Below are 20,502 nucleotides of genomic sequence, written 5' to 3'. Positions count from 1 at the left end.
AACCCGGCTCCCGGGCCCCGAGACCGACTGAGGGAGTGATCTGCGCGGGGCTCAGGGAGTCATGTAGGGGTGGTGTCTGAGGGGCGGGCCTCGGGAGGGCGGCGGGAGCTGGTATTAGCAGCAGTGCCCACGACCTCCTGGCTTCCCTGGGCCGGGGTGGTTGTGGGAGCCCCCGACTTGGCTGACTCCGCGCCATTGCAAAGCTGCGCATTCGGGCCCCACGCGCGCCCTGCCAAGTGGGCGCTGCACTCTCGTTTCACGAGTAAGGAATCTTAGGCAGAGAGACGAAGACACTTGTCCAAGGTCACGCCGCTGGTAAGTGGGAGCGCCCAGCATGGAACCCGGCACCGTCCGGCCGCGGAGCCCGCGTTCTACCCTCCGTGCCGTCGCCTCCTGCGGGAGGGGAAGGTGGTCGGGAAGGCGCGTCGCCGGGGCCACCTGAACTCCAGACTGGGCGCGACCACTAACCCGGTTAATTATCTCGGGCTTGGCTTAACCCCTTCGCTCTGGGCCTGGGTTTTCCCACCTGTGAAATGAGGTACTGCCGGCCGCCCAACCTACTTTTTATGGATGTGTGAGGAGCATCAGAGGAGATGATGCATGTGGAATTGCTTTGCAAATAGTGTTGCGCTGAGCACTCTGAAGAATTGTGATTGCTGTTTCAAAGGAGTGGAAAGAGGCAGAGGGGCGGTATGGGAAAGTGTACCAGAGCAGTCCTTAAGTGTTGCTCTGACCCCACACTTCTCTGGATGGGGGAGTAAGGTAAGGTGTAGATAGCAGATCTTTCTCCCCTTTGGAGAAAACCTCACCCCCTTTTCTGGGCCGCCCCTCAGGGTCTACACCACCCAACTCCATGCTTCGAGTCCTGCTCTCTGCCCAGGTCTCCCCTGCTCGGCTGTCTGGCCTGCTGCTGATCCCGCCAGTACAGCCTTGCTGTTTGAGACCCAGCAAGTGGGGGGACCGGCCTCTTGGAGGAGGCCCCAGTGCAGGTCCTGTGCAAGGGCTGCAGCGGCTTCTGGAACAGGCAAGGAGCCCTGGGGAACTGCTGCGCTGGCTGGGCCAGAACCCCACCAAGGTGCGCGCCTACCACTACCCAGTGGCACTTCGTCGTCTGGGCCAGCTCTTGGGGTCTCAGCCACGGCCCCCTCCTGTGGAGCAGGCCACACTGCAGGACTTGAGTCAGCTCATCATCCGAAACTGCCCCTCCTTTGACATTCACACCATCCACGTGTGTCTGCATCTTGCAGTTTTACTTGGTGAGGAGGGGCTTGAGAAGGGTGCCTGGGAGGGCTGGGTGTCAGTGAAAGAATAGAGAACTAGAACAGTAGATGACCCGAGATCATGGACAGAGAGACTCCACCTCGCAGGCTTTTGCCCAGGAGTGGCACATACCCAGAAACACCTGCTGCCACTCCCTGTCTGTCTACTCCAGACACTGAGAGTCAAACAGCATTCAGTCCAGCCTCACTAGGTTGCCACCCCAGATGCCTTCTAATAGAGTATTTTAGGAAACTACTACAGTTTGTTATAGTTCGCATGATATGAGAGCCTATTTGCCATCTTTGTATGTCTTCCTCACAGACCTTTCTGATACCTCATGTTCACATGATATTTTACATTTCTCCAGTGTTTCCATTTAAACTCTAGCACACCTTCCCGCTCAAGAAATGGAGAGGAGAAAGGTGGGGAATTCACTAACTAACCCTATGATTAGAATACAGCAGCACAGCTCTCTGCAACCTGGACTGCCTTTGACCTCTCCCCCTCAGGCTTTCCATCAGATGGGCCCCTGGTGTGTGCTCTGGAGCAGGAGCGAAGGTTCCGTCAACCTCCGAAGCCACCTCCCCCTTTGCAACCCATCCTCCGTGGTGGGCAAGGGTTGGAAGCTGCTCTGAGCTGCCCCCGTTTCCTTCGGTACCCACAGCAGCATCTGATCAGCAGCCTGGCAGGTGCTGGAGAATGTTAAAGGCAAATGGGGCGGGGAGTGCTGAGGAGGAGATCAAAGGTGGGCTAAGCTGTCTGGGCTGAGATGGAATTTAGTCAGTTGGAGGCCTTGCCTGGCCTGAGGGTCCAGCATGATAGACTGTTCTTCACAGAGGCAAGGCCAGAGGAACTGACTCCCCATGTGATGGTGCTCCTGGCCCAGCACTTAGCCCGGCACCGGTTGCGGGAGCCACAGCTTCTGGAAGCCATTGCCCACTTCCTGGTGACCCAGGAAGCCCAGCTAAACAGTAAGGTGGGCTTGCCTCCCACCCTCCCATGTTCCTCTGAGTCATCCTCTGCAGCCATGTCAGGTCCAGCCCCCATCCAGCTTGGCTGGCCTTTTCCTGCAACAAACACACCATCTAAGCTCCTCGATCCATCCCCCTCGACTTCCATCTGCTCACTTCCTCTCTGTGGCTTGCCCACCTTCCATCACCAGCATGTACACCTACAGCTCTGGAGTTTTCCAAAGCACTCCTAGCACCACCCTAGCTTCACTGATCCCATGTCTCCAAGTTTCCAGGGCCAGACCCCACAGTGATGTCCCCTCTGCTTACTTGGTGACTAGTCACTTGCAGCTCATGAATTACGCTGTTGAGCTTGTGGTGTTTATGTTGGGAACAGAGGGACTGTTTTGCCTTTCAGAGGCATTACAAACTTGAGGGCCATGCCTCCCCAAGGCTCAGTTTGTAAGACAGTGGAGAAGTATTTTACACTGGGTAATGAACTGCTCTTCCTCCACAGGTGGTACAGAAGTTGGTCCTGCCCTTTGGGCGGCTGAACTACCTGCCCCTTGAAGAGCAGTTTATGCCTTGTCTTGAGAGGATCTTGGCTCGGGAAGCAGGGGTGGCACCCCTGGCCACAGTCAACATCTTGATGTCACTGTGCCAGCTGCGGTGCCTGCCCTTCAGAGCCTTGCACTTTGTCTTTTCTCCGAGTTTCATCAACCACATCAGTGGTATGCAAACAGGATGGCTGGGTGGGGCCCCGAGGGCTGGAGGGCAAGGGAGAGCAGTGTGGCCTGCAGTCCAGCACATCCCAGTTCCCGCCTCCCCACAGGCACCCCTCATGCTCTCATTGTGCGCCGCTACCTCTCCTTGCTTGACACGGCTGTGGAGCTGGAGCTCCCAGGATACCGGGGTCCCCGCCTTCCCCGAAGGCAGCAAGTGCCCATCTTTCCTCAGCCACTCATCACCGACCGTGCCCGTTGCAAGTACAGGTGTATGGGGCAACTTGGGGCAAGGGGTGGGTTCCAGCCTGGAAGCAGCACAGAAAAGCCAGAGGGCCCATGAACTGCCCAAGCTAATGCACTCAGCTGTCATAAAGAAAACCAGGCCGAGGCTGCAGGGGGGTTTGCTCAGGGTGGTGGTATAGTAGGCCCAAACAGACTAGGATGATAATCCAGGGCCTTCTCATTATTGGTGTCCTTCTCTCTCAGTCACAAGGACATAGTTGCTGAGGGGCTGCGCCAGCTGCTAGGGGAGGAAAAATACCGCCAGGACCTGACCGTGCCTCCGGGCTACTGCACAGGTGAGTGCAGGGTGGGCGTCAAGCTGGAGAGATGGAACCCTGGATAAGGGCACTGGCCCTTCTTCCCCTGCAGACTTCCTGCTGTGTGTCAGCAGCTCTGGTGCTGTGCTTCCAGTGAGGACCCAGGACCCCTTCTTACCATACCCACCAAGGTCCTGCCCACAGGGCCAGGCTGCCTCTAACCCCACTACCCAAGACCCTGCCCAAAGGTAAGGGAGGTAGGGTGGGAGAGCCTTGGCTGCCCTGCATGCAGCATCCTGAGCCATGTCCCTCCCCCTCTAGGGTGGTGCTGATGCTGCGGGAACGTTGGCATTTCTGCCGCGATGGCAGGGTGTTGCTGGGCTCCCGGGCCCTGAGGGAGCGGCACCTGGGCCTAATGGGCTACCAACTCCTGCCGGTGAGTGGCTCCGGCCTGCCCTGTGGCACATCCTCCCTCCCGGCCCTTAGGTAACCTGCTGCCCTCTCCCTGCAGCTACCCTTCGAGGAACTGGAGTCCCAGAGAGGCCTGCCCCAGCTCAAGAGCTACCTGAGGCAGAAGCTCCAGGCCTTGGGCCTCCGCTGGGGACCCGAAGGGGGGTGAGGGGATACACATGGGTTCAGGATGGCCCCCCTATGGGGGGTATACAATTTGCACTTTGGCTCCCTGTGTTTTGGCTTTTCATTAAAGTCCCTTTCCTTCCCATCGTGAGTCTTGCTTCTGGGACAAGGAGCAGGGCTGCGTACCCCGCTTCTTTCACTCATCCACTTCCATACGCAGACAAAAAGCCAGGGGTAGGTGGGGCCAAAGCACTTTACTGCGGAGGGGGGACTTTAAATTATTCACTTAAATAAAAACAAGGAGGGAGGGGGGGATGGGGAGCCCCATCCACCAGCCCGTTCCCTCGGTCCATCAGTCCCTCAGCTGTCCCAGGCGGCAGCTACACAGGCATGGGCATCTCATTGTACTCATCCACACCCTCCCGCTCGTCAAACACAGGCTCTGCCTCATTTGCATCCAGCTGTGGGAAGGAGGGTGATTGTCAGGAAGGGAAGGGTGGGACCTTTTCAGATCCACATGTACGAGGGGCCAGGAGGGTCTGAGGGAAGGCAGGTGGGGGTCCTTACACATTTCATCTCTCGCTCGGTGAAGATGCGGGTGAGCACCACCATGCGGAGCGGCACTGTGAGGATGAGGATGAAGGGGAAGGCCAGGGAGGCAGCTGTGGACATGACGGCCCAGAGCAGGGCCAGGCAGAGCAGCTGCAGGGCTGTGAACAGGTGCATACGGAGGGTCCGAACCTGGGGGTCAGAGAGAGGTGAGCTCAGGCTTCTCCCCAGCTGTTGCAGGGGGATGGCCCTCTTTTCCTACCTTGGAGGCAGGGACACAAGTAACTTCTAAGGCAATTACAAAGCCTGATCTGTATAGACAGAGGAGATGGGGGCTGGCCAAAGTGGGTAGATGGGGAGGGGGCGGTTGGAGGGTGATCCAAGTAGACTAGGCAGAGGCACGGGCCCCTTCTGAGTGGGGGCTCACCTTCTTGACATACGTGACATCTGGGTGGTGTTTGGGCGGCATGAGCAACAGGTGCAGCCGCTCATAGAACTGGATCCCGTTAAGGGAGGTAACTCCCATGTACAGAAAAATTCCAAAGAGCACGGCCAGGGGGATCTGCCGGAGTAGATCCCCGATGACTATAGAGAGTCCTGGGGGGTGGGAGGAAGGAAAGAGTTGGTTCTGTGGTTCCCTGGCCCCAGTGGCCTCAGGGAACCCCTTGGGAAGGGAGGAGGGAAGAGGCAACATACCCACAAGCAGGGCAACCAGCAGCCCTGTAACACGCTGCTCCTTGACCTCTTGAATCTTGGGCTTGTCCCCAGGCGCCACAGCCTTGCTCATGACGGTGAGCGCGTTGGCATGCGTGACGGAGCGGACGGTGGCGGCGGCCAACCAGGGCAGGCCAAAGAGGGCACAGATACCACCCATAGCCACGATGAGCAGCAGGTCTAGGTGGAAGCCTGAGCCCTTCTGCAGCATGCGCTCCTTCTTGGAGATGATCAGCCTGAGAGCAGGAGGCGGGTCTTGCTGAGGCCCACTGGACACGGCTCAGCAGACCACCCATGTCTTTCCAGAACACCCAGTCAGGCCCTCTGTCTATTTTTGGAACCTGGTGGTACCTGTCCATTCCATCAGGACTAGAATTTCGTCCCTGAGCTGAACCCATATGCCTAGGCCTTATCCTGCAGTACAGCTCCCAGCAAGCACTGCCAGCTTGGCCTGGCCAGCCGTGCTCTGTTTGTCCCAGCAAGCAATGGGGGATTTTCTGCTGTCTACAGAATAAACTCTAGTGGCTAGCCTGGAATTCAGGGTCCCCTGAAGTTCCTGGGCTCCCACGCCTGATGCACCTCTGGATCCCCTGTGAGTTCCCAGTTTGGTCCGGGGCTCTGGCCCCTAGACACCCCCTTGCCTCTTTGGCTGAAATCACTCACGTGGTGATCTGCGTCTCCATGAAGATGAGGATGAAGACCAGAATGGCAGGCAGCAAGCTGGCAACCATCATCCACACAGGGAATGGGCTCTTTTCCCCCAGGGGGTTGATGACCCAGCCTCTTTTTTCTGGGGCTGTCACCGAGAATCCACTGGGCACACTCAGTTTCTGCAGGAAGGAGACCGTGTGGGAAGGGGAAGGATGAGCGCAGAGGGCACGCCGTGGAAAAGGTTTGGCATTTACCCAGCTTAAGGACAGGCTGGAGTGGGGGCTGGAGGCAGCCCAACACGAGGCAGCACTGCCTCACTGCAATGCGTAGCACCTTACCTGGGTGTAGGTGTCCTCGATACTATAATCCACAAGCACCATGATGAGGATGGCGATGGGTACCCCAAAGTCCCCAATCCCCCGCCGGATCTGAGTGGGCAAGCATGGTGCTCAGAGGCCTGCCCCACCACGCTCTGTGCTTCCTGTCACCGCCCCCCCCCACCCCCAGCTCCCTCTAGCCTTCAAGCCCACACACCCGGCCAGGGAAGAACCGGCTATTCTTGAATTTGCGCAGAAAGAAGGCGATGAAGAAAGTGCCGGCCATGAGCACCAGCGACAGCAGGGCTGTGTTGGGCTGGCCCTGAGGCCTTCCCTGTCCAGAATGCCTGGCTGAGCTTCCATTGCCTGGTCGCAGCGTGGGTCCTACTCCAGCCCACGTGGTGTTCTCGCTGCTGTCTGCTTCTGAACTGTTGGAGACCGAACAGCCGTGGAGGGGGTGCTCCTGGAAGATCTGGGAAGAGGGGGCCACAAAGACTCCATCAGCTAGATTATAGAGGAAGCTCCCGGGGTTCAGTGTGCTGAGCGGGAGGGGCAGAAGAAGGACATGAGCATACAGGACTGTAGGGCAGCCCACTTCGAGCCTGTCACATCTGATGCCCAGACCATGACTGTGTTTGTCACCTGTGAGACTTTTTCCCCTTTCTACACTCCTGGGTTGTTTGACATTTTAATGAAAGCATGCATTATCTTTGTTACTAAAAATGCGTGAGTTTTACAATCAAATTAAAAGTAAATAAATATAAAATTAAAAATAAAAGTGAGTTTTTAAAAGCTAGATCTAACTTGTATACCTAACCCTGAATTGTAACCCACATCTTTAAATAAAAAAGTAAAAGTTTTTAAAACAAGTAAATAAACAAATAAATAAAAGGTAGATCTAGCCAGGCATGGTGGCTCACCCCTGTCATCCCAGCACTTTGGGAGGCAGAGGTGAGAAGACTGCCTGAGTCCAGGGATTTAAGACCAGCCTTGGCAGTTTGGCAAGACTTCATCTCTACAATAAATTAAAAAATTAGCCGGGCATGGTGGCACATGCCTGTGGTTTCAGCTACTTAGAAGGCTGAGGTGGAAGGATCGCCTGAGCCCAGCAGGTAGAGGCTGCAGTGGCTGTGAGTGTGCCACTGCACTCCAGCCTAGGTGTCACAGTGAGACGCTGACTCAGGAAAAAAAAAAACAAAAACAGATAAAAGGTAGCTCTAAAGTCCTGGTGTGTGTGTTGCTGACAGAACAGGGAGGGGACAGAGGAAGAACAAGCTCCAGCTCTGTTAGGGACAGGAAGGCCAGAGTGAGGACAAAGGAAGAATAAGCCCTGCTTTGGGCGCCACGGGCTGCAAGCCCAGGTTACAGACCAGCCTGGTCTCAAATCCAGAAGGAAGGACCAAGAAACAGGACAAGATGCCCCCTGGCTACCTCCAGCCCTAAAGTCTTGGCTACCCTGCCCAGTTCTCAGCAAGGGCCTACTCACCTTCACCAGCTTGTAGAAGGTCTCGTAGATGAAGATGAGCGAGATGAGGAAGGCGAAGATCTCCTGTGTGAAGCGAGAGACGAAGCGGACCAGGAAACTCCCCTCCAGGGCCACCATGAGCAGGGCCAGGAGCACCAGCCAGAAGCCAATCCACACGCGGCCCACCAGATACTCCAGGTGGTTGCTGCTACAGAACTGTGGAAGAAGCAGTCAGGTCCAGAGCTTTGGAGGAGGGGGACTGAGGGAGATGTCTGGGACAGAAGAGGGGTGGCTGGACCTGGGCTGAAAGAGCCCTCACCGAGAAGAAGGCCTCTTCGAAGACCAGCAGAGGCCCCGAGAAGCCGATCACCAGCAGTGGCTGGGCACCTAATAGGCAGAAGACCACGCCCTGGAGTGCTGTGGACATGATCAGCTCCGACACCCCGATCAGGTCTTCTGTTTTCTCTCCTGAAGGTGCAGGAACCAGCTCAGTATCTGGTGGCTCAGCCCTGGGCAGCCCTCCCACCCCATCTGAAGCCTCTCCTCACCCAGCAGCCCCCCAAAGGTGATGGCAGGAGACAGGGCGGCAAAGTAGATGAAGATGACAGCGGCCAGGCACTGGGGGTCGAGTGCATCTCGGAAGTCACTCAGGTAGTGGGGATAGCGGCGCCGAACATCACGGATCAACCCCCCAAAGGGTCGGCCCGTTCGCCGAAGGGGATCATCTTCAGCTGCACCTGCTGCCTCTACCATCTGCAGGAGCGCTGCAACCCAGGCCTCCGTCAGGGAGCTCCCCCTGCCCCTCCCCCGATCCCGTCCCCCGCTGAGGCAGCCCACGCTGGCCCCAGGCCTGCACTGGCCCGTACCCTTGTCTTGGGCAGACTTGGGCTCCAGCCCAGCACCCATGGGCAGCAGCCGGCCCTGCTCCTCCCGCTTCTTGAGCATCTGGCGCTGGAAGTGGGCGACAGAGCGCAGCAGCTCCTCGCCCTGTACTTCCGAGGGTGGCAGCACCACGCTGCAGTCCAGGAAGGCATTGATGGCGGTCAGCAAGTCATCCCGTTCGTCTGCTAGGTAGGCTGCCTCGTGGAATTGCTGTCAAAGCAGGACCAGGATCAGAGGGGGCACAAGGAGGAGGACTGAGGCTGGGTTGTTGGGCTGAGGGGATTCACGGGGACTGAGGCTGGCCCAGGGTGGGCTCCAGGGAGCAGGGCCCATGTGAGGAGAGCAGCTGACCTTGTCAGACATGAGGGTGGAGATGGAGCGGCCAATTTCATGGTAGTCCATGTTGGCGCTACTTGGGCCCAGCAGCAGGAAGAGGAATCGCACAGGCACTGGCACCTCCAGCACAGCATCCAGCTCCACAGCCTCCCGCAGACGCACAAAGGCCATGGTGGGGCGGGAAAGGAACTCCACACAGCCTAGGGGTGTGGGGTCTCCATGGGCAAGAGCAGGGCAGCAAGACCTCCTCCCAGCCTCCTGCCCACCCTTCAGCGGCAGCACCCAGGAAAGGCCAGGGAGACTCCATAAGGCCCTGCCTTAAGGCCCAGCCACAAGCCTGCCCCGAGACTCTCCCCACATACCCACGAGGACCACTGTAGCCTCAGCATTCTCAGGGATCTTCTCTAGCAGCTTCAGCTCGTGTTTGGACTTGGAGCGAGTGATGCCAGCTGGTGGTCCTGGAGGTGGCAGCTCCCGCTGGGGGGACACAGGAGAATGGAGCTCAGCCCAGCCAGGCCTCTCTCACTCCTAGGCTTCCTCACAGACCTACAGCCAGCCCCAAGCAGGCCCTCACCTCTCGCTCCACCTCCAGCCGGGTCTCAGGAACACCTCCAATGAGAGGCTCAGTGACATGGGGGTCACTCTCGGCCCCCTGGACATGGTGATGCCCCAGCAGGGAGCCCAGGGAGCCAGCTGAGATGTTGCGGGGGAAGGAGAAGTCCTTCTCATCACTTGGGTGGCTGGTGGGGCAGAGGGCGGTGAAGTTAAGGAGGGCTGATGGCAGGGCGGGGGCGGGTGGACAGGATGGAGTGGGATCCCCCTCCCCCAGCAGGGCCTTGCCTGTGTTTCAGCAGCAGAGCCCGCAGCACATTGGCTCTGTCCTCAGCCTTGATCTGGTCTGAGATGACCATTTGCTCCACTACCTGATGGGCCACTCCGGGCAAGGTCTGTTGGTCCAGATCCAAGAGCACAGCCCCTGGAACAGAGACAGCATGGAGGGCTCCTCAGCCCCAGGTCAAGAAACAGTGGCAGGAGATGGAAGGAGAGCTGGGGACAGGTGGGGGCAGCTAGCTGGGTGTGGTCCGGGGAACAGAATACCTGCCTATAGATCCAGGACCCAGGTTTGAGTCCCAGCTCTGTCCTGGAAACCTACATCACATGACCTCTGACCTCTTCCTCCCCTCCCCCATTTCCCCCAGGAATGCAGTGAGGCTCAATGGAGACAGCCAAAGCTTTTATCAGAGAGACCATCTAGGCCAAACCCTGCCAAACATCTCTTCAAGGGAGTATCCAGCCCCCACTGGGACTGGTCAGGCCGCTCACTCTGGCAAACCTGGGCTGTTAGCAAGTTCTCTGTTAGTCATGTGCTGCCTCCCTCTGATCACTCTAGGGTCCTAATTCCGCCCTCTGGAATGCAACATGGCTGGGCTGTGGCCTTGTCCACATGGAAGCCCCTGAGCCATCTATAGATGGCCCCTCCATCCACAAGCCCAGTGGCTGCTCACTGGGAAGCATCTAGAAATTTCATATAGAAATGAAAGTCCCTTCAAAAGTTAGCAGATCATTTATATGGCAAGGTCAACTTTTAGGAACAAAGAGCTAAAGAACAAACAGAACCAAAGGCCCCTGAGCAGCCAAACCAAGGATTCCAAAGCCTAGTGATGAAGCCCTTGTATTTTGGCGCTGTGCCCAAAGCCCACAAGCCTCACTCAGAGCCTATTTATTCTCAGTTTGGAAAAAATTCTAACAACAGGGTTCTAGGTTCTCAGCTGCTTAGGAACAGGTCTTTTAACAACAACTGGGAGTGATTGCCCATTGAGAAGGAGGAAACAAGTAGACAGTAGAAACATCTAGCCGGGCTCGGTGGCTCAGCCTGCAATCCCAGCACTTTGGGAGGCTGAGGTGAGTAGATTGCCTGAGCTCATGGGTTCGAGACCCACCCAGGCAACTTGGTGAGACCTCGTCTCTAAAATAAGCCAAAAATTTATTTGATTGGGAGTGGTAGCGCATGCCTGTAGTTCCAGCTACTTGGAAGGCTGAGGTGAAAGGATCGCCAGAGCCCAGCAGGGTGAGGCTGCGGTGGCCGGGAGCATGCCACTGCACTCCAGTCTGGGTGACAAAGTGAGACTCCAACTCAAAAAATAAAAATAAAAAAGAAACATCAAACACGGCTTGCAAGTGCTTCATCTGGGCCTTACACGGCCCTAAAGATGAGCCCACATTCCCTGGAATCTCTAAGATGGGAACAAGGCATGCCAGGTATTTCTGAACGCTTCATATCAAAATGGCTTACGAACATTTTAGCACCCAAAACACATCAGCTCCAGTTACCTGAAAATACCAGTTTCAACCGGGCTCAAGCATGTAATCCCAGCACTTTGAGAGGCCGAAGTAAAAGGCCTGAGCTCAGGGGTTCGAGACCAGCATGAGCAACATGGCAAGACCTTGTCTCTACGATAAATCAAAAAATTAGCCAAGCATGGTAGCGCATGCCTGTGGTTCCAGCTACTTGGAAGGCCGAGGCAGAAGGATCACCTGAGCCCAGCAGGTCAAGGCTGCAGTGGCCATGAGTATGCCACTGCACTCCAGCCTGGGCAACAGAGTGAGACTCTGACTCAAAAAAAAGAGAAAAGACCAGTTTCATCTGCTTGCTGAACATGCAGATAGGAGACAATGGTGTCAGCCTTGTCTGCAGTCACCCAACAACAGGGCCCAAAGGCAGAGAAGAGGATGCTGCCTCCTGGGCTCTGGTGGTGTCGTACACACATCATGTGGCTCAAGACAGATCTGGAGCTGCTTGCCCATTTGATCCTCAGAGAATGAGCCTAAGAGCAGGGAGTTTCCTGGGGTGGGGATGGGGGTGCATAGAGGGGAGCCAGGGTTACCATGGGCCAGGGTCCGGCGAAGCTCCAGGAGACTGCGGAAGGAAAGGGAAGCCACATGGGGTTTCCCCCAGCGCTCTGTCTCCTCCTCCACGTCCTCCTCAAATTTGATCCAGCGTGCTGTCTCCCGCCACTGAGGCTCCTGGTTTTTATCCAGTAGCAACTCATTCAACTCCACAAACACCTTGGGGCAAGATGAGAAGGTATTGCAGGGTACAGAGCCAGAGGCAGCCCAGGGTTGGCCTCAAAGACAAGCAACTTCGGAGGGAGGCAAATGACCCTGGAGAGGACAGTGGGTGGTGCACAGGCACGCGAGGTTCCCAGCCAAGTGGGACCCTGGAATGAGCAACTAGCCAATATGAGACTCAGTTTCCCTCATCTATAAATGGGAATATAATACCCACCTCCAAAGGTTGTTATGAGGATTAAAAGACAAAGCACTTAAAACTCTTAGCATGCTACATGACTCATAGTAAGGGCTTGATGAAAGGTCACTATTTATGAAAACAGGGTTCTGCAGGATTCCATTTATATGCACTCAAGAACTGGCAAAAATAGGCCGGGTGCAGTGGTTCATGCCTGTAATCCCAGCACTTTGGGAGGCAGAGGCGAGAGGATTGCCTGAGCCCTGGAGTTTGAGACCAGCCTGGACAACTTGGCAAGACCTTGTCTCTACAACAAATAAATAAAAAGTTAGCTGGGCGTGATAGCACACTCCAGTAGTCCCAGCTACCTGGAAGGCTGAGGTGGAAGGATCAGAGGGGCCGGCAGGTTGAGTCTGCTGTGGCTATGAGCACAGTAGAGTGAGCAACTCTGTTGCACTCCAGCCTGGGCAACAGAGTGAGACTCTGACTCAAAAAAAAAAAAAAAAAACTGGCAAAACTAACTGCAAATGACAGAAGAGTGGTCACCTCTGAAGGACCCTGACTGGGTGGGGTCCTGAAGGAACCTTCTGAATGTGGGAAATGGTCTCTCTGGGCAGTGGTTATGCAGATGTGCACGTGCAACAAGTACTGAGCTGGGAACTTCCCACAAGAGCATTTTACTAACTGTTATTGCATCGCCATAAAAAGGTGAAAAAAACACACTGAGTCAGAGTCCCGGACCAGAGCCCCGAAGATGGGCAGGAACCAAGTGACTGAGGAACCAAGTGACCTTGGTCAAATCACAGCACCCTGGCTTATGGCTGATGCCATCTGCTGTCACCTTCACATATTGCTAGGAGGATCAAATGAGGACAGAGGTAACTGGGCTCTGACATATGAAGTGCTCCATAGAGCTGCCTCTAGCTAAAGGGTCCCCCTTTGGTGAAACCAGAAAAAGGTATCTCTTCCTAAATGGTCATGGTACACGAATCCACAATGTCTCAGATGTGAGTTATCACCACAATACACAAATCAACAACATCAAAATGTGAATCAAATCACAATGCCCAAGTCAACAAGCTCTAAGATGTGTATGCTGCACTCCTGGGCAGTGTACAATCTTCACAGCCAAAGGTGTTAGTTCTGGTGCTTGAGATCATTGCCGGTCTGAGAGGTGGGGGAGGGGGACATGGGGAGAAGATGAATGGGAGTTCACGGAAGAGCATGAAGCAGAGCATGGTACCTCGTGAGGCTTGTGGGGGGCCCGAGGTCGGGCCCGAGGTGTGGGGCCAGGGTCTCGCCCTTCCCGGCCGCTCTGCGTGGACCCTTTGGCATTCTTCCGCACCAAGTGTCGCCGCACTCCAGGAACGTCCTCAAACCGGTGACCTATGGGGAAGCAGAGGATGAAGTTCAGCCTCCCCTTTTCTCTTCCTCCATTTCCCACCAGTGCCTGGCTTGGCCAGGCTGCAGCACTCACTCTTCATGAGGTCTAGGTCAGCCGTGGCTAGCGTCTGGGCCTCACTCTCATCCGTGGGGACCCGGGGCAGCAGTGCCTGCTCAGCTCCAGTCATGCTCCCGATGCGCCTCCTCTCTTGAAGGTTGTAGCTGCGATGTCCAGGCTGGGCTTTGGTCAGGGGGCGCCCTGAGGCACCCCCATCATCACCCCCTGCTGTGCCGCTGGCCATCGCCACCACCTCCTCCACCAGGGTCCTGGACAGACAGAGCAGCAGTGAGCCAGGAAAGCTGACATCCTCCTCACAACCAGGACCCATGTAGGGAGAGTCCAGACCCCCACAGCTCTCACTCTTGGGAGGTACAAGTGTGGGAAGATTGCAGATTCTGGAAGCAGACTGCCAGCATCCAAACCCTAGCTCTACCCTTTCCTGGCTGTGCAGCCCCAAACAGTCACCCCAAGGCCCTGCTGAATTTCAGCTCCGCCTCAGCAGCTGGGGCTGAGACCAGCCTCCCTTGGTGCCAAGAGAGGTGATATTCTAGAAAAGTCCCAGTACAGGGTCTGGCACAGGAGTTCAGGCTGTCAGTCATCATTCATTCCCCTGCCCCTCTGCCACTCCTGGAGTGCCCCTAGCTATGTACTTAGAGTTCACAGGGGCCCATGTTGAATCAAGAGGAATAAAGTACATAGCACTGAACCTCTGAGGCTGCAGACGGCTTCCCTGCTGGGGAGGAGGAGCGAGCCTTGGCCTTCAGTTGCCGTTCCTCTCCTCTCTCTCTCTGTTGATACAGGGCAGCCTGGGTCCTGCTATATGGAGTCCTACCTCTCTCTCAACATCATGCATCCCCAAAGCTCCATGGCTGGGCTTTCCCAGCCTATGTTAATGTTGGTGCCTTCACTCAGCTCACACACAGGCCACAAATCAGGACCTTTCCCACTGCCGGGCTTTCTCAAAAGCCCCACCTCCTCCTGACCATCCTGGAACTCCAGAGGCCACTGTAACCTACCCTATCTGCACCACCTGTCCCAGTGGGCCTCTGCACTCCAGAGGGGTTGCCGTGCCCTTTACTTTCTGCAGCCCTTCACACTGCCTGGTACCCAGAAAACAACAGGTCTGTGATAGTAGTGACCTTGAGACATAGTTCAAAGTCATTTCCTCCAGGAAGCCTTCCCCCAAATGCCAATTGCCCACTGATACCGACACTTTGCCTGAACCAGGCCACTGGGTACAGTGACAACATTCTGGTGCCACTTCATACGACTACATTTGGTTTCCAACCAGGGGGACTGATGACTCCCCAAGACAAAAGGGGGTCTCCTATTTCTCTTGAACCCTGAGGGCCCCAGCAGGTGCTGGGAGGTCACCAGTCCAGTCCCTAAGCCAGTGCTTGATGTTGCTGCCCCAGCGCCAGAGGTAGGGGGACAGGCGGGGGTGGCTTAGACAGCACATCTGTTCCATGCCAGGCTAAACCATTCTCAGAACCTTGGTTCACACCACCCTTTAATCCCTACAACCACCTGGAGAGAAAGGTTCTATTATGCTTGGTTTCTAGATAAGCAACTTGGGGACCCAGAGAGCTAAAGTGACTTGCCCAAACAGCTAACGAGGGACAGGACTGGGATGCGAACTCCAGCCTGAAGATTCCAAGGTTCATGCTTTTTTCCCGCATTGCCTCACTGCCCTAGCAGGGGGTGTCTGTTTGGGGATACTTGTTGACTAGGGTGCACTTACCCAGCCTGTGTCCCTTTGGTGGCCCGAGGAGCTGTCTCCTGGTGGGGCAGTGGTGCAGGGGGAGATGGACTGGTCCTCTCTGCCTTCCGGTCAGGGCCTTCATCCTCTTGGAGAAAGAACTGCAAAGGGGACTTGTGTGGGCAGGAGAGGCCGGGCCAGGGCCCTGCAGACATCCCCTAGGAGCCATGACCTGCTCACCTGCACTGAAGAAGGTGTGGAAGCAGGGGATGGCTGTGTGAGTGCTCGGGCCCCCTCAGCTTCGCTGGCCTCATCCTCATCTTCCTCCCCCTCCTCAATGGTAGGGGTTTCCCCAGTGGGGGAGGCTCCAGTGCGCCTTCGAGGCTTCCGTCCTGGACCCTGGGGTGTCTTGCGGCGGCGGGCATCAGGAGGCAGGTGGGTGGACAGTGGGTGGTGGATGTGGTGGGAAGACTGGCGGTGGTCTGCAAGGAGGAGGAGGACTTGGCAGCCAGCAGGCACAGTGTCCCTCCCCCACCATCCTGGCCCTCAACTCCATTCCTCCCACTAGGGACCCTGGCCCCTTCTCTGCTGCCCCTTCCCCAGCCTGCCCCCTTACACTCAAAGTCTTCCTCCCCATAGCTGCGGCCTGGCTCCTCCCCTCCACGAGACCCAGCCTCCTGCAGGATCTCCTCAAACCGCTCCACGCCCAGGGTGCGGTGAAGGTCGTCTTCCTCCTTCTCGGGGAACCCAGGCGTTCCAGGGCCCAAGCTCTCTGGCTCTGGCTGTGAGATAGAAGTGGAAGAGAAAACACACAGGGGCTCATTGGGAATCGAACCCTGAGACCCCACCCGGTCCAGTGCCAGAGAGCTCAGGACCTACTCCCAGCAGCTGTATCCTCTAATGCAGGAACCCAGAACTCCCCAAATGCTGCCCTCTCCAATGTCAGGGACCCAGTGCAACTTCTGCAACTGTCCACTCCAATGCCAGAGTCCCATTCCCCCCCATCAGCTGTCCCCTCCAATACCAGGGACCCACTACATCCCTAACGGCTGTTTCCTTTCAATGCTAGGGACCCAGTGTCCCCTTAGCAGCTGTCCACTCAAATGCAGATACCCAGCATGCCTCCAGGACTCTGTTCCCTCCAATGTCAGGGACCTAGTCCCCCCAGCAATCTATTTTCTCCAATGCCAGGCACCCAGTATACCCAAAAACTGTCCCTTCAAATGCAGGGACTCAGTACTCCCCAAGAAACCTGTTCCTCCAATGCCAGGGACCCAGGCGCCCCCACAGCCTGAAGTCATAGCAGAAATCCCAGTGTCCAGCCCTCCTGCAGCCCAGACAGAGGGGGTGTGAACCAGGCAGTTCAAATGGCAGACAGTGAAGAAACTCCGGGCTTGCGGACAACTGCTGAGCCCAAAAAGTAACTTCTAGAGGCACCAAGCTAACTGACCCGGAGTTGGTGGTCTGAGTCAAACAAACCCAGCCCTGTCAGGATAGGAATGCACGCGCTTCACCTTACCAGTAGAGCCCCCATTCAGCCCACCAAGCCCGGAGCCCAGGACCCATGCTGGCTCTCTAAGCCCCGCCCCTTCACCCCACCCCCACGGCCCCCACCTGAGTCATCCTGCAGGAGCGAAGCAGCAGCCCGCGGCTGGGCAGGGACTGCGGCGCCAGCGAGAGCTCAGCCCAGCTAAGCGGTGGCTGCCTGCCTGGCAGCCTTGGTCCAGCCCCCCACCCACCCACGGTCTCAGCTCCAGGCGCCGCCAAATATTTGCTCAAGAGCTTCTGGACCTGAAGGGCATCTGGACCTCCAAGGGCGGGGGTATGCAGCCCTCTCCATGGCAGTGCCAGAGGTTAGAGCAAGGAAGAGCCAGGAGAGGAAGGCCAGGAGGAAGGGCGGGTCTTGGGAGCGAGGTGGGGACAGGAACAGTTGGGACTGGCAGGGATACTAGGTACCAGAAGATGCGAAGGCCAGGGGGCTGCTTCTTCCCTCTGTGCAGAGGGCTTCTGACTGGCCCATCTTCCGGCTCCCCTAAGTGCTCACCCCCACTCCCAGCAGAAGCAGCCCCATGGGAGAAGGGGGGGGTGGGGAACACGGAATAGGGGGAGGGGGCCTCGAGCCCCTCGCACCTGAGGCCGCAGGAGGAAGTCCATGGCCGGCAGGGTTGAAACCGGGCAGGAGGGGGAGGAGACCAGCCCGCGCCCCTTCCAGTCACGTGCCCCGCTGGGCCAAAGTGACCAATAATGGAGCTGATTGTGGCACCGGGGTTAATCATTAGACTCCTCAGGAAAATCAGGAGGGGGCCATGTGGGGCGGTGACCCTGTGGGGGCAGGGAGGAGCGGGCCTGGGTGGCACGTGGGGCCAGAGGGTGGAGCCAGACATCGCCAGCAAGCTCCGCCCAGAACCTCTGCCAGCCGCCGACTTGACCTCTGCCTCTAAGACTGGGTCAGAAAGGGGTTGCTAGGTTAGAGACCCAGAGACCTCAACGTTCCTCTCCTACTGAGACTAAGCTACTTGGGGCTTCAGGAAACAATCTCAACTCCTTCCCCAAAACTGGAAGATGCCCGATCCCCAATCCCCATCCCCCCCCTACAATTATCGTGCAAGGTCAGGATGTGGATGGCAGTACCCTCCTGAGCTACACACACACACACATCTGATTGGCATGGACCCTCGGCCAGAGCACCTGAGGCCGCCAGGGAGGTGGCGGGAAGCTAAGATCGAGGCCCAGCTGACCCAGTGGGCAACACTCACCGTGCGGAAAGAATCTGCGCCCGAGGCCGGGCGCCGGGGGGCGCTGCTCATGGCCAAATCTTAGCCCTTTTCGCTGTCGCTGCGGCTTTCAGGGCAACGAGGCGGAGGCATAACCTAGGAGTGGGAGAGGCCCAATCACCATCCGAGAGCAGGCCGGGCGACAGGGCGACCGGGCGACAGGGCGCCAGGCAGGGGAGGAAAAAAGTCGGGCCTGCAACGGGTCTCCACGCTGCTCAGGATCCTCCTAGACTATGAAGGGCCTTAGAGTGGCCCTTAGAGGCGGCAAGAGCAAAGAGAAGAGTTATTTATAGGAAGAAAAGAGAACAAAGAGACAAAGGAGAGGACTGAGGCAAAGGGGCCAAAAAGGGCCAAGAAACTGAACAGTGGAGGAGAGAGCAGAAGGTGGGAGAGGCTGCAAGAAAAAATGAGAGAGAAAGGCGCCAAGGAGCCAAGACCAGGAGAGAAAGCAACAGAAATCAGGGAGGGAGTGATAAAGAGTAGGGAAAGAAGGGGAGTGAAGGGCTGAGACAGAAATGGGAACTGTGCCGAGGTGGTGGCATCCACTGGAGGTGGGCCTGAGACTAGAGAGGGGTGTGGTGGAGAAAGCCAGGCACCTCGTGGAACAGGGGGCAGGCTGCAGAGACAGGAAGGAAAGGGAGAGGAAAAACTCTGGCAAGAGCCCAAGACACCCTCCTGCAGGGGGGCGGGCACCCCCTCCTCAATGCAGGCTGGGCAGAAGACTCCCCTCCCCCAGGTCTGTGCCAGCAGGCAGGAGGTGCACTGGGTGAAGGACAGGAGCCCAACTCCACTCGCTCAGTGGGCAGAAGGATGGGACAGAAGGTGGGCACAGGCTGGGCAGAGCTTTAAATGGGGCAGGGGCACATGACAGGCTGGGAGGGGGTGGGAACAGAAGCCCTGAGGTTCTGCCCCAAGGGTCAGTCTGAATCCCTCCCCCCTGAGACTGGGCCAGGAAAATCTGAGTGGCAGAGCTGCCACCCTCCTGACCATGACTGTAGGGGAGTTTGGGGAGGACAATGTATGGTGGCGGGCCAGAAGAGGAGCTGCAGGGAAGAAGCTGCAAATTGGGGACCCATTTCTAGTGGGGCAGCGCAGGGGGCACCCAAGGTCCTCCAAAGGCAACAAGACTGAAGTTCCCCAATGTGTTGCTGGGGAGTCAGGGTTGCACAACTTAGGCTTAAGACAGGTCAGTGTAGGGTCAAACCATATAGGCCTGGGGGTCACCCAGAATGGGGAGTCTGGTGACACATAAGCACTCCAACTCAGCAGACCATTCTTTTCACCTCCCCCTCAGCAGGTCTTCAGCCAGGGCAGTTCGGTGTGGGGGACCCAGTCTGGGACAGGTGTAGGGAGTCTGTCCTGAGCACCTGCAGGTGCCCACTCCCACCCACTGGCTGTGCCCTCAGTGTGCTCCTCCATCGTCCTCCTCCTCCCTCTACTCACGCCCCTCCTCCCCCTCCCCCACTATCCCAGAACACAAAGCAGCTTCTGTCCAAAGAATCGGTGCCGATAATCCGGGTGGGGGCACATTCCGGGGACCAGCCCCGACCGGCCCAGAGGATTAGCATCTCTCCCCTTGCCCAAGGGATTAGCATCTCGGACCCCTACTTGGGCATTAACCACTCGCCAAGTGAATTCGTACATTCCACAGCTCTTCGACATGGGACTGGCAGGAGAGAATAAACTGGACCCTGGATTTCAGGCAGCACCATCCCCCACACCCAGCACGGAGCTCCCTGCCCAGACAAACCGGCCCCCCGAGAGTCAGGTCCAACTCTTCGGGCTCGTCTTTCCCATCCCCACCCAGCTGCTCCCTCTTCTGCCTGACCCCTTGTCCTGACCTGACCCGCCACCCCCCTTTCCTGGCTCCGCCTCCCAACCCGTAGATTGGGGGCGGAGGCCCCGGGCAATCCCCTGGCTGGGCGCCCCTGTGTGGGGGGTCACAGGGAGGGGGGCGGTCTGGAGCCCGTCCAGGAGTGGGAGGGCCGGTGGCGCCTCCTTGAGACTACCCCCGCCTGGTGGCAGGGGGCGCGGCACCCCGGCTCTAGGGAACTCTAAGAAGCGGACCCTTAAATGCCCGCGTCCGACCAGCACTCCTCTCGCCTCCCCATCCTTCTCCCCAAGACTTCGGCTCCCCGCGCCCCAGTCTCCGCCCTTTCCTCCACTTCCACTCCCTCCCCGCTCGAGTCCCGAGTTCCCCCCTCTTCTTCCCCCCCTTCCTCCCTCCGCGGCCCTGGCCCTGCCCCGCCACCTTCTCTCCGCTTACCCGCTTACTCTGGACTTCGTGCCCCGGGGGTCTTGGGGTCTCTCCCGGTCCTCCGGCGCCCTCGCGCGCTCCCGACGACTCCCCCGTGCCCACCCCGGGGCGCGTCCC

At 57.5% G+C, this 20,502-nt stretch overlaps 2 protein-coding genes across 4 annotated transcripts; one reads left to right on the top strand and one right to left on the bottom strand.

Annotated features, from left to right (window-relative positions):
* Positions 1 to 6: 6 nt before the first annotated feature.
* On the top strand, positions 7 to 4,195 carry FASTK (Fas activated serine/threonine kinase). The gene is made up of 10 exons (XM_008072691.1): positions 7 to 63; positions 834 to 1,256; positions 1,770 to 1,949; positions 2,097 to 2,236; positions 2,728 to 2,941; positions 3,043 to 3,196; positions 3,422 to 3,513; positions 3,587 to 3,722; positions 3,796 to 3,910; positions 3,986 to 4,195. The coding sequence occupies exons 2-10, from the start codon at positions 854 to 856 to the stop codon at positions 4,091 to 4,093; spliced, it is 1,542 nt and encodes a 513-aa protein (XP_008070882.1). The 5' UTR covers positions 7 to 63; positions 834 to 853; the 3' UTR covers positions 4,094 to 4,195.
* A 90-nt stretch (positions 4,196 to 4,285) lies between these two features.
* Positions 4,286 to 20,502, bottom strand: SLC4A2 (solute carrier family 4 member 2). 3 transcript variants are annotated; one of them, XM_008072686.1, is made up of 23 exons: positions 20,395 to 20,502; positions 18,111 to 18,224; positions 15,971 to 16,136; positions 15,595 to 15,836; positions 15,397 to 15,515; positions 13,689 to 13,921; positions 13,455 to 13,597; positions 11,850 to 12,030; positions 9,805 to 9,940; positions 9,539 to 9,704; positions 9,327 to 9,441; positions 8,980 to 9,164; positions 8,613 to 8,838; positions 8,295 to 8,510; positions 8,066 to 8,214; positions 7,768 to 7,962; positions 6,499 to 6,753; positions 6,303 to 6,392; positions 5,977 to 6,143; positions 5,296 to 5,549; positions 5,027 to 5,196; positions 4,618 to 4,791; positions 4,286 to 4,511 (listed from the first exon to the last, which is right to left on the bottom strand). In XM_008072686.1, exons 2-23 carry the CDS (start codon positions 18,159 to 18,161, stop codon positions 4,431 to 4,433), a joined length of 3,714 nt encoding a protein of 1,237 aa, XP_008070877.1. In that variant the 5' UTR covers positions 18,162 to 18,224; positions 20,395 to 20,502; the 3' UTR covers positions 4,286 to 4,430. The 3 variants fall into 3 exon arrangements, with proteins under 3 accessions (XP_008070877.1, XP_008070878.1, XP_008070879.1); XM_008072687.1 differs by lacking the exons at positions 18,111 to 18,224; positions 20,395 to 20,502 and adding an exon at positions 17,485 to 17,592; XM_008072688.2 differs by lacking the exons at positions 18,111 to 18,224; positions 20,395 to 20,502 and adding an exon at positions 16,969 to 17,506.

The sequence above is a fragment of the Carlito syrichta genome, unplaced genomic scaffold (assembly GCF_000164805.1).
Source record: "Carlito syrichta isolate Samal-C Ts95f unplaced genomic scaffold, Tarsius_syrichta-2.0.1 Scaffold315400, whole genome shotgun sequence".
Taxonomy (NCBI): domain Eukaryota; kingdom Metazoa; phylum Chordata; class Mammalia; order Primates; family Tarsiidae; genus Carlito; species Carlito syrichta.
This window is presented reverse-complemented; position numbering and strand designations above follow the sequence as displayed.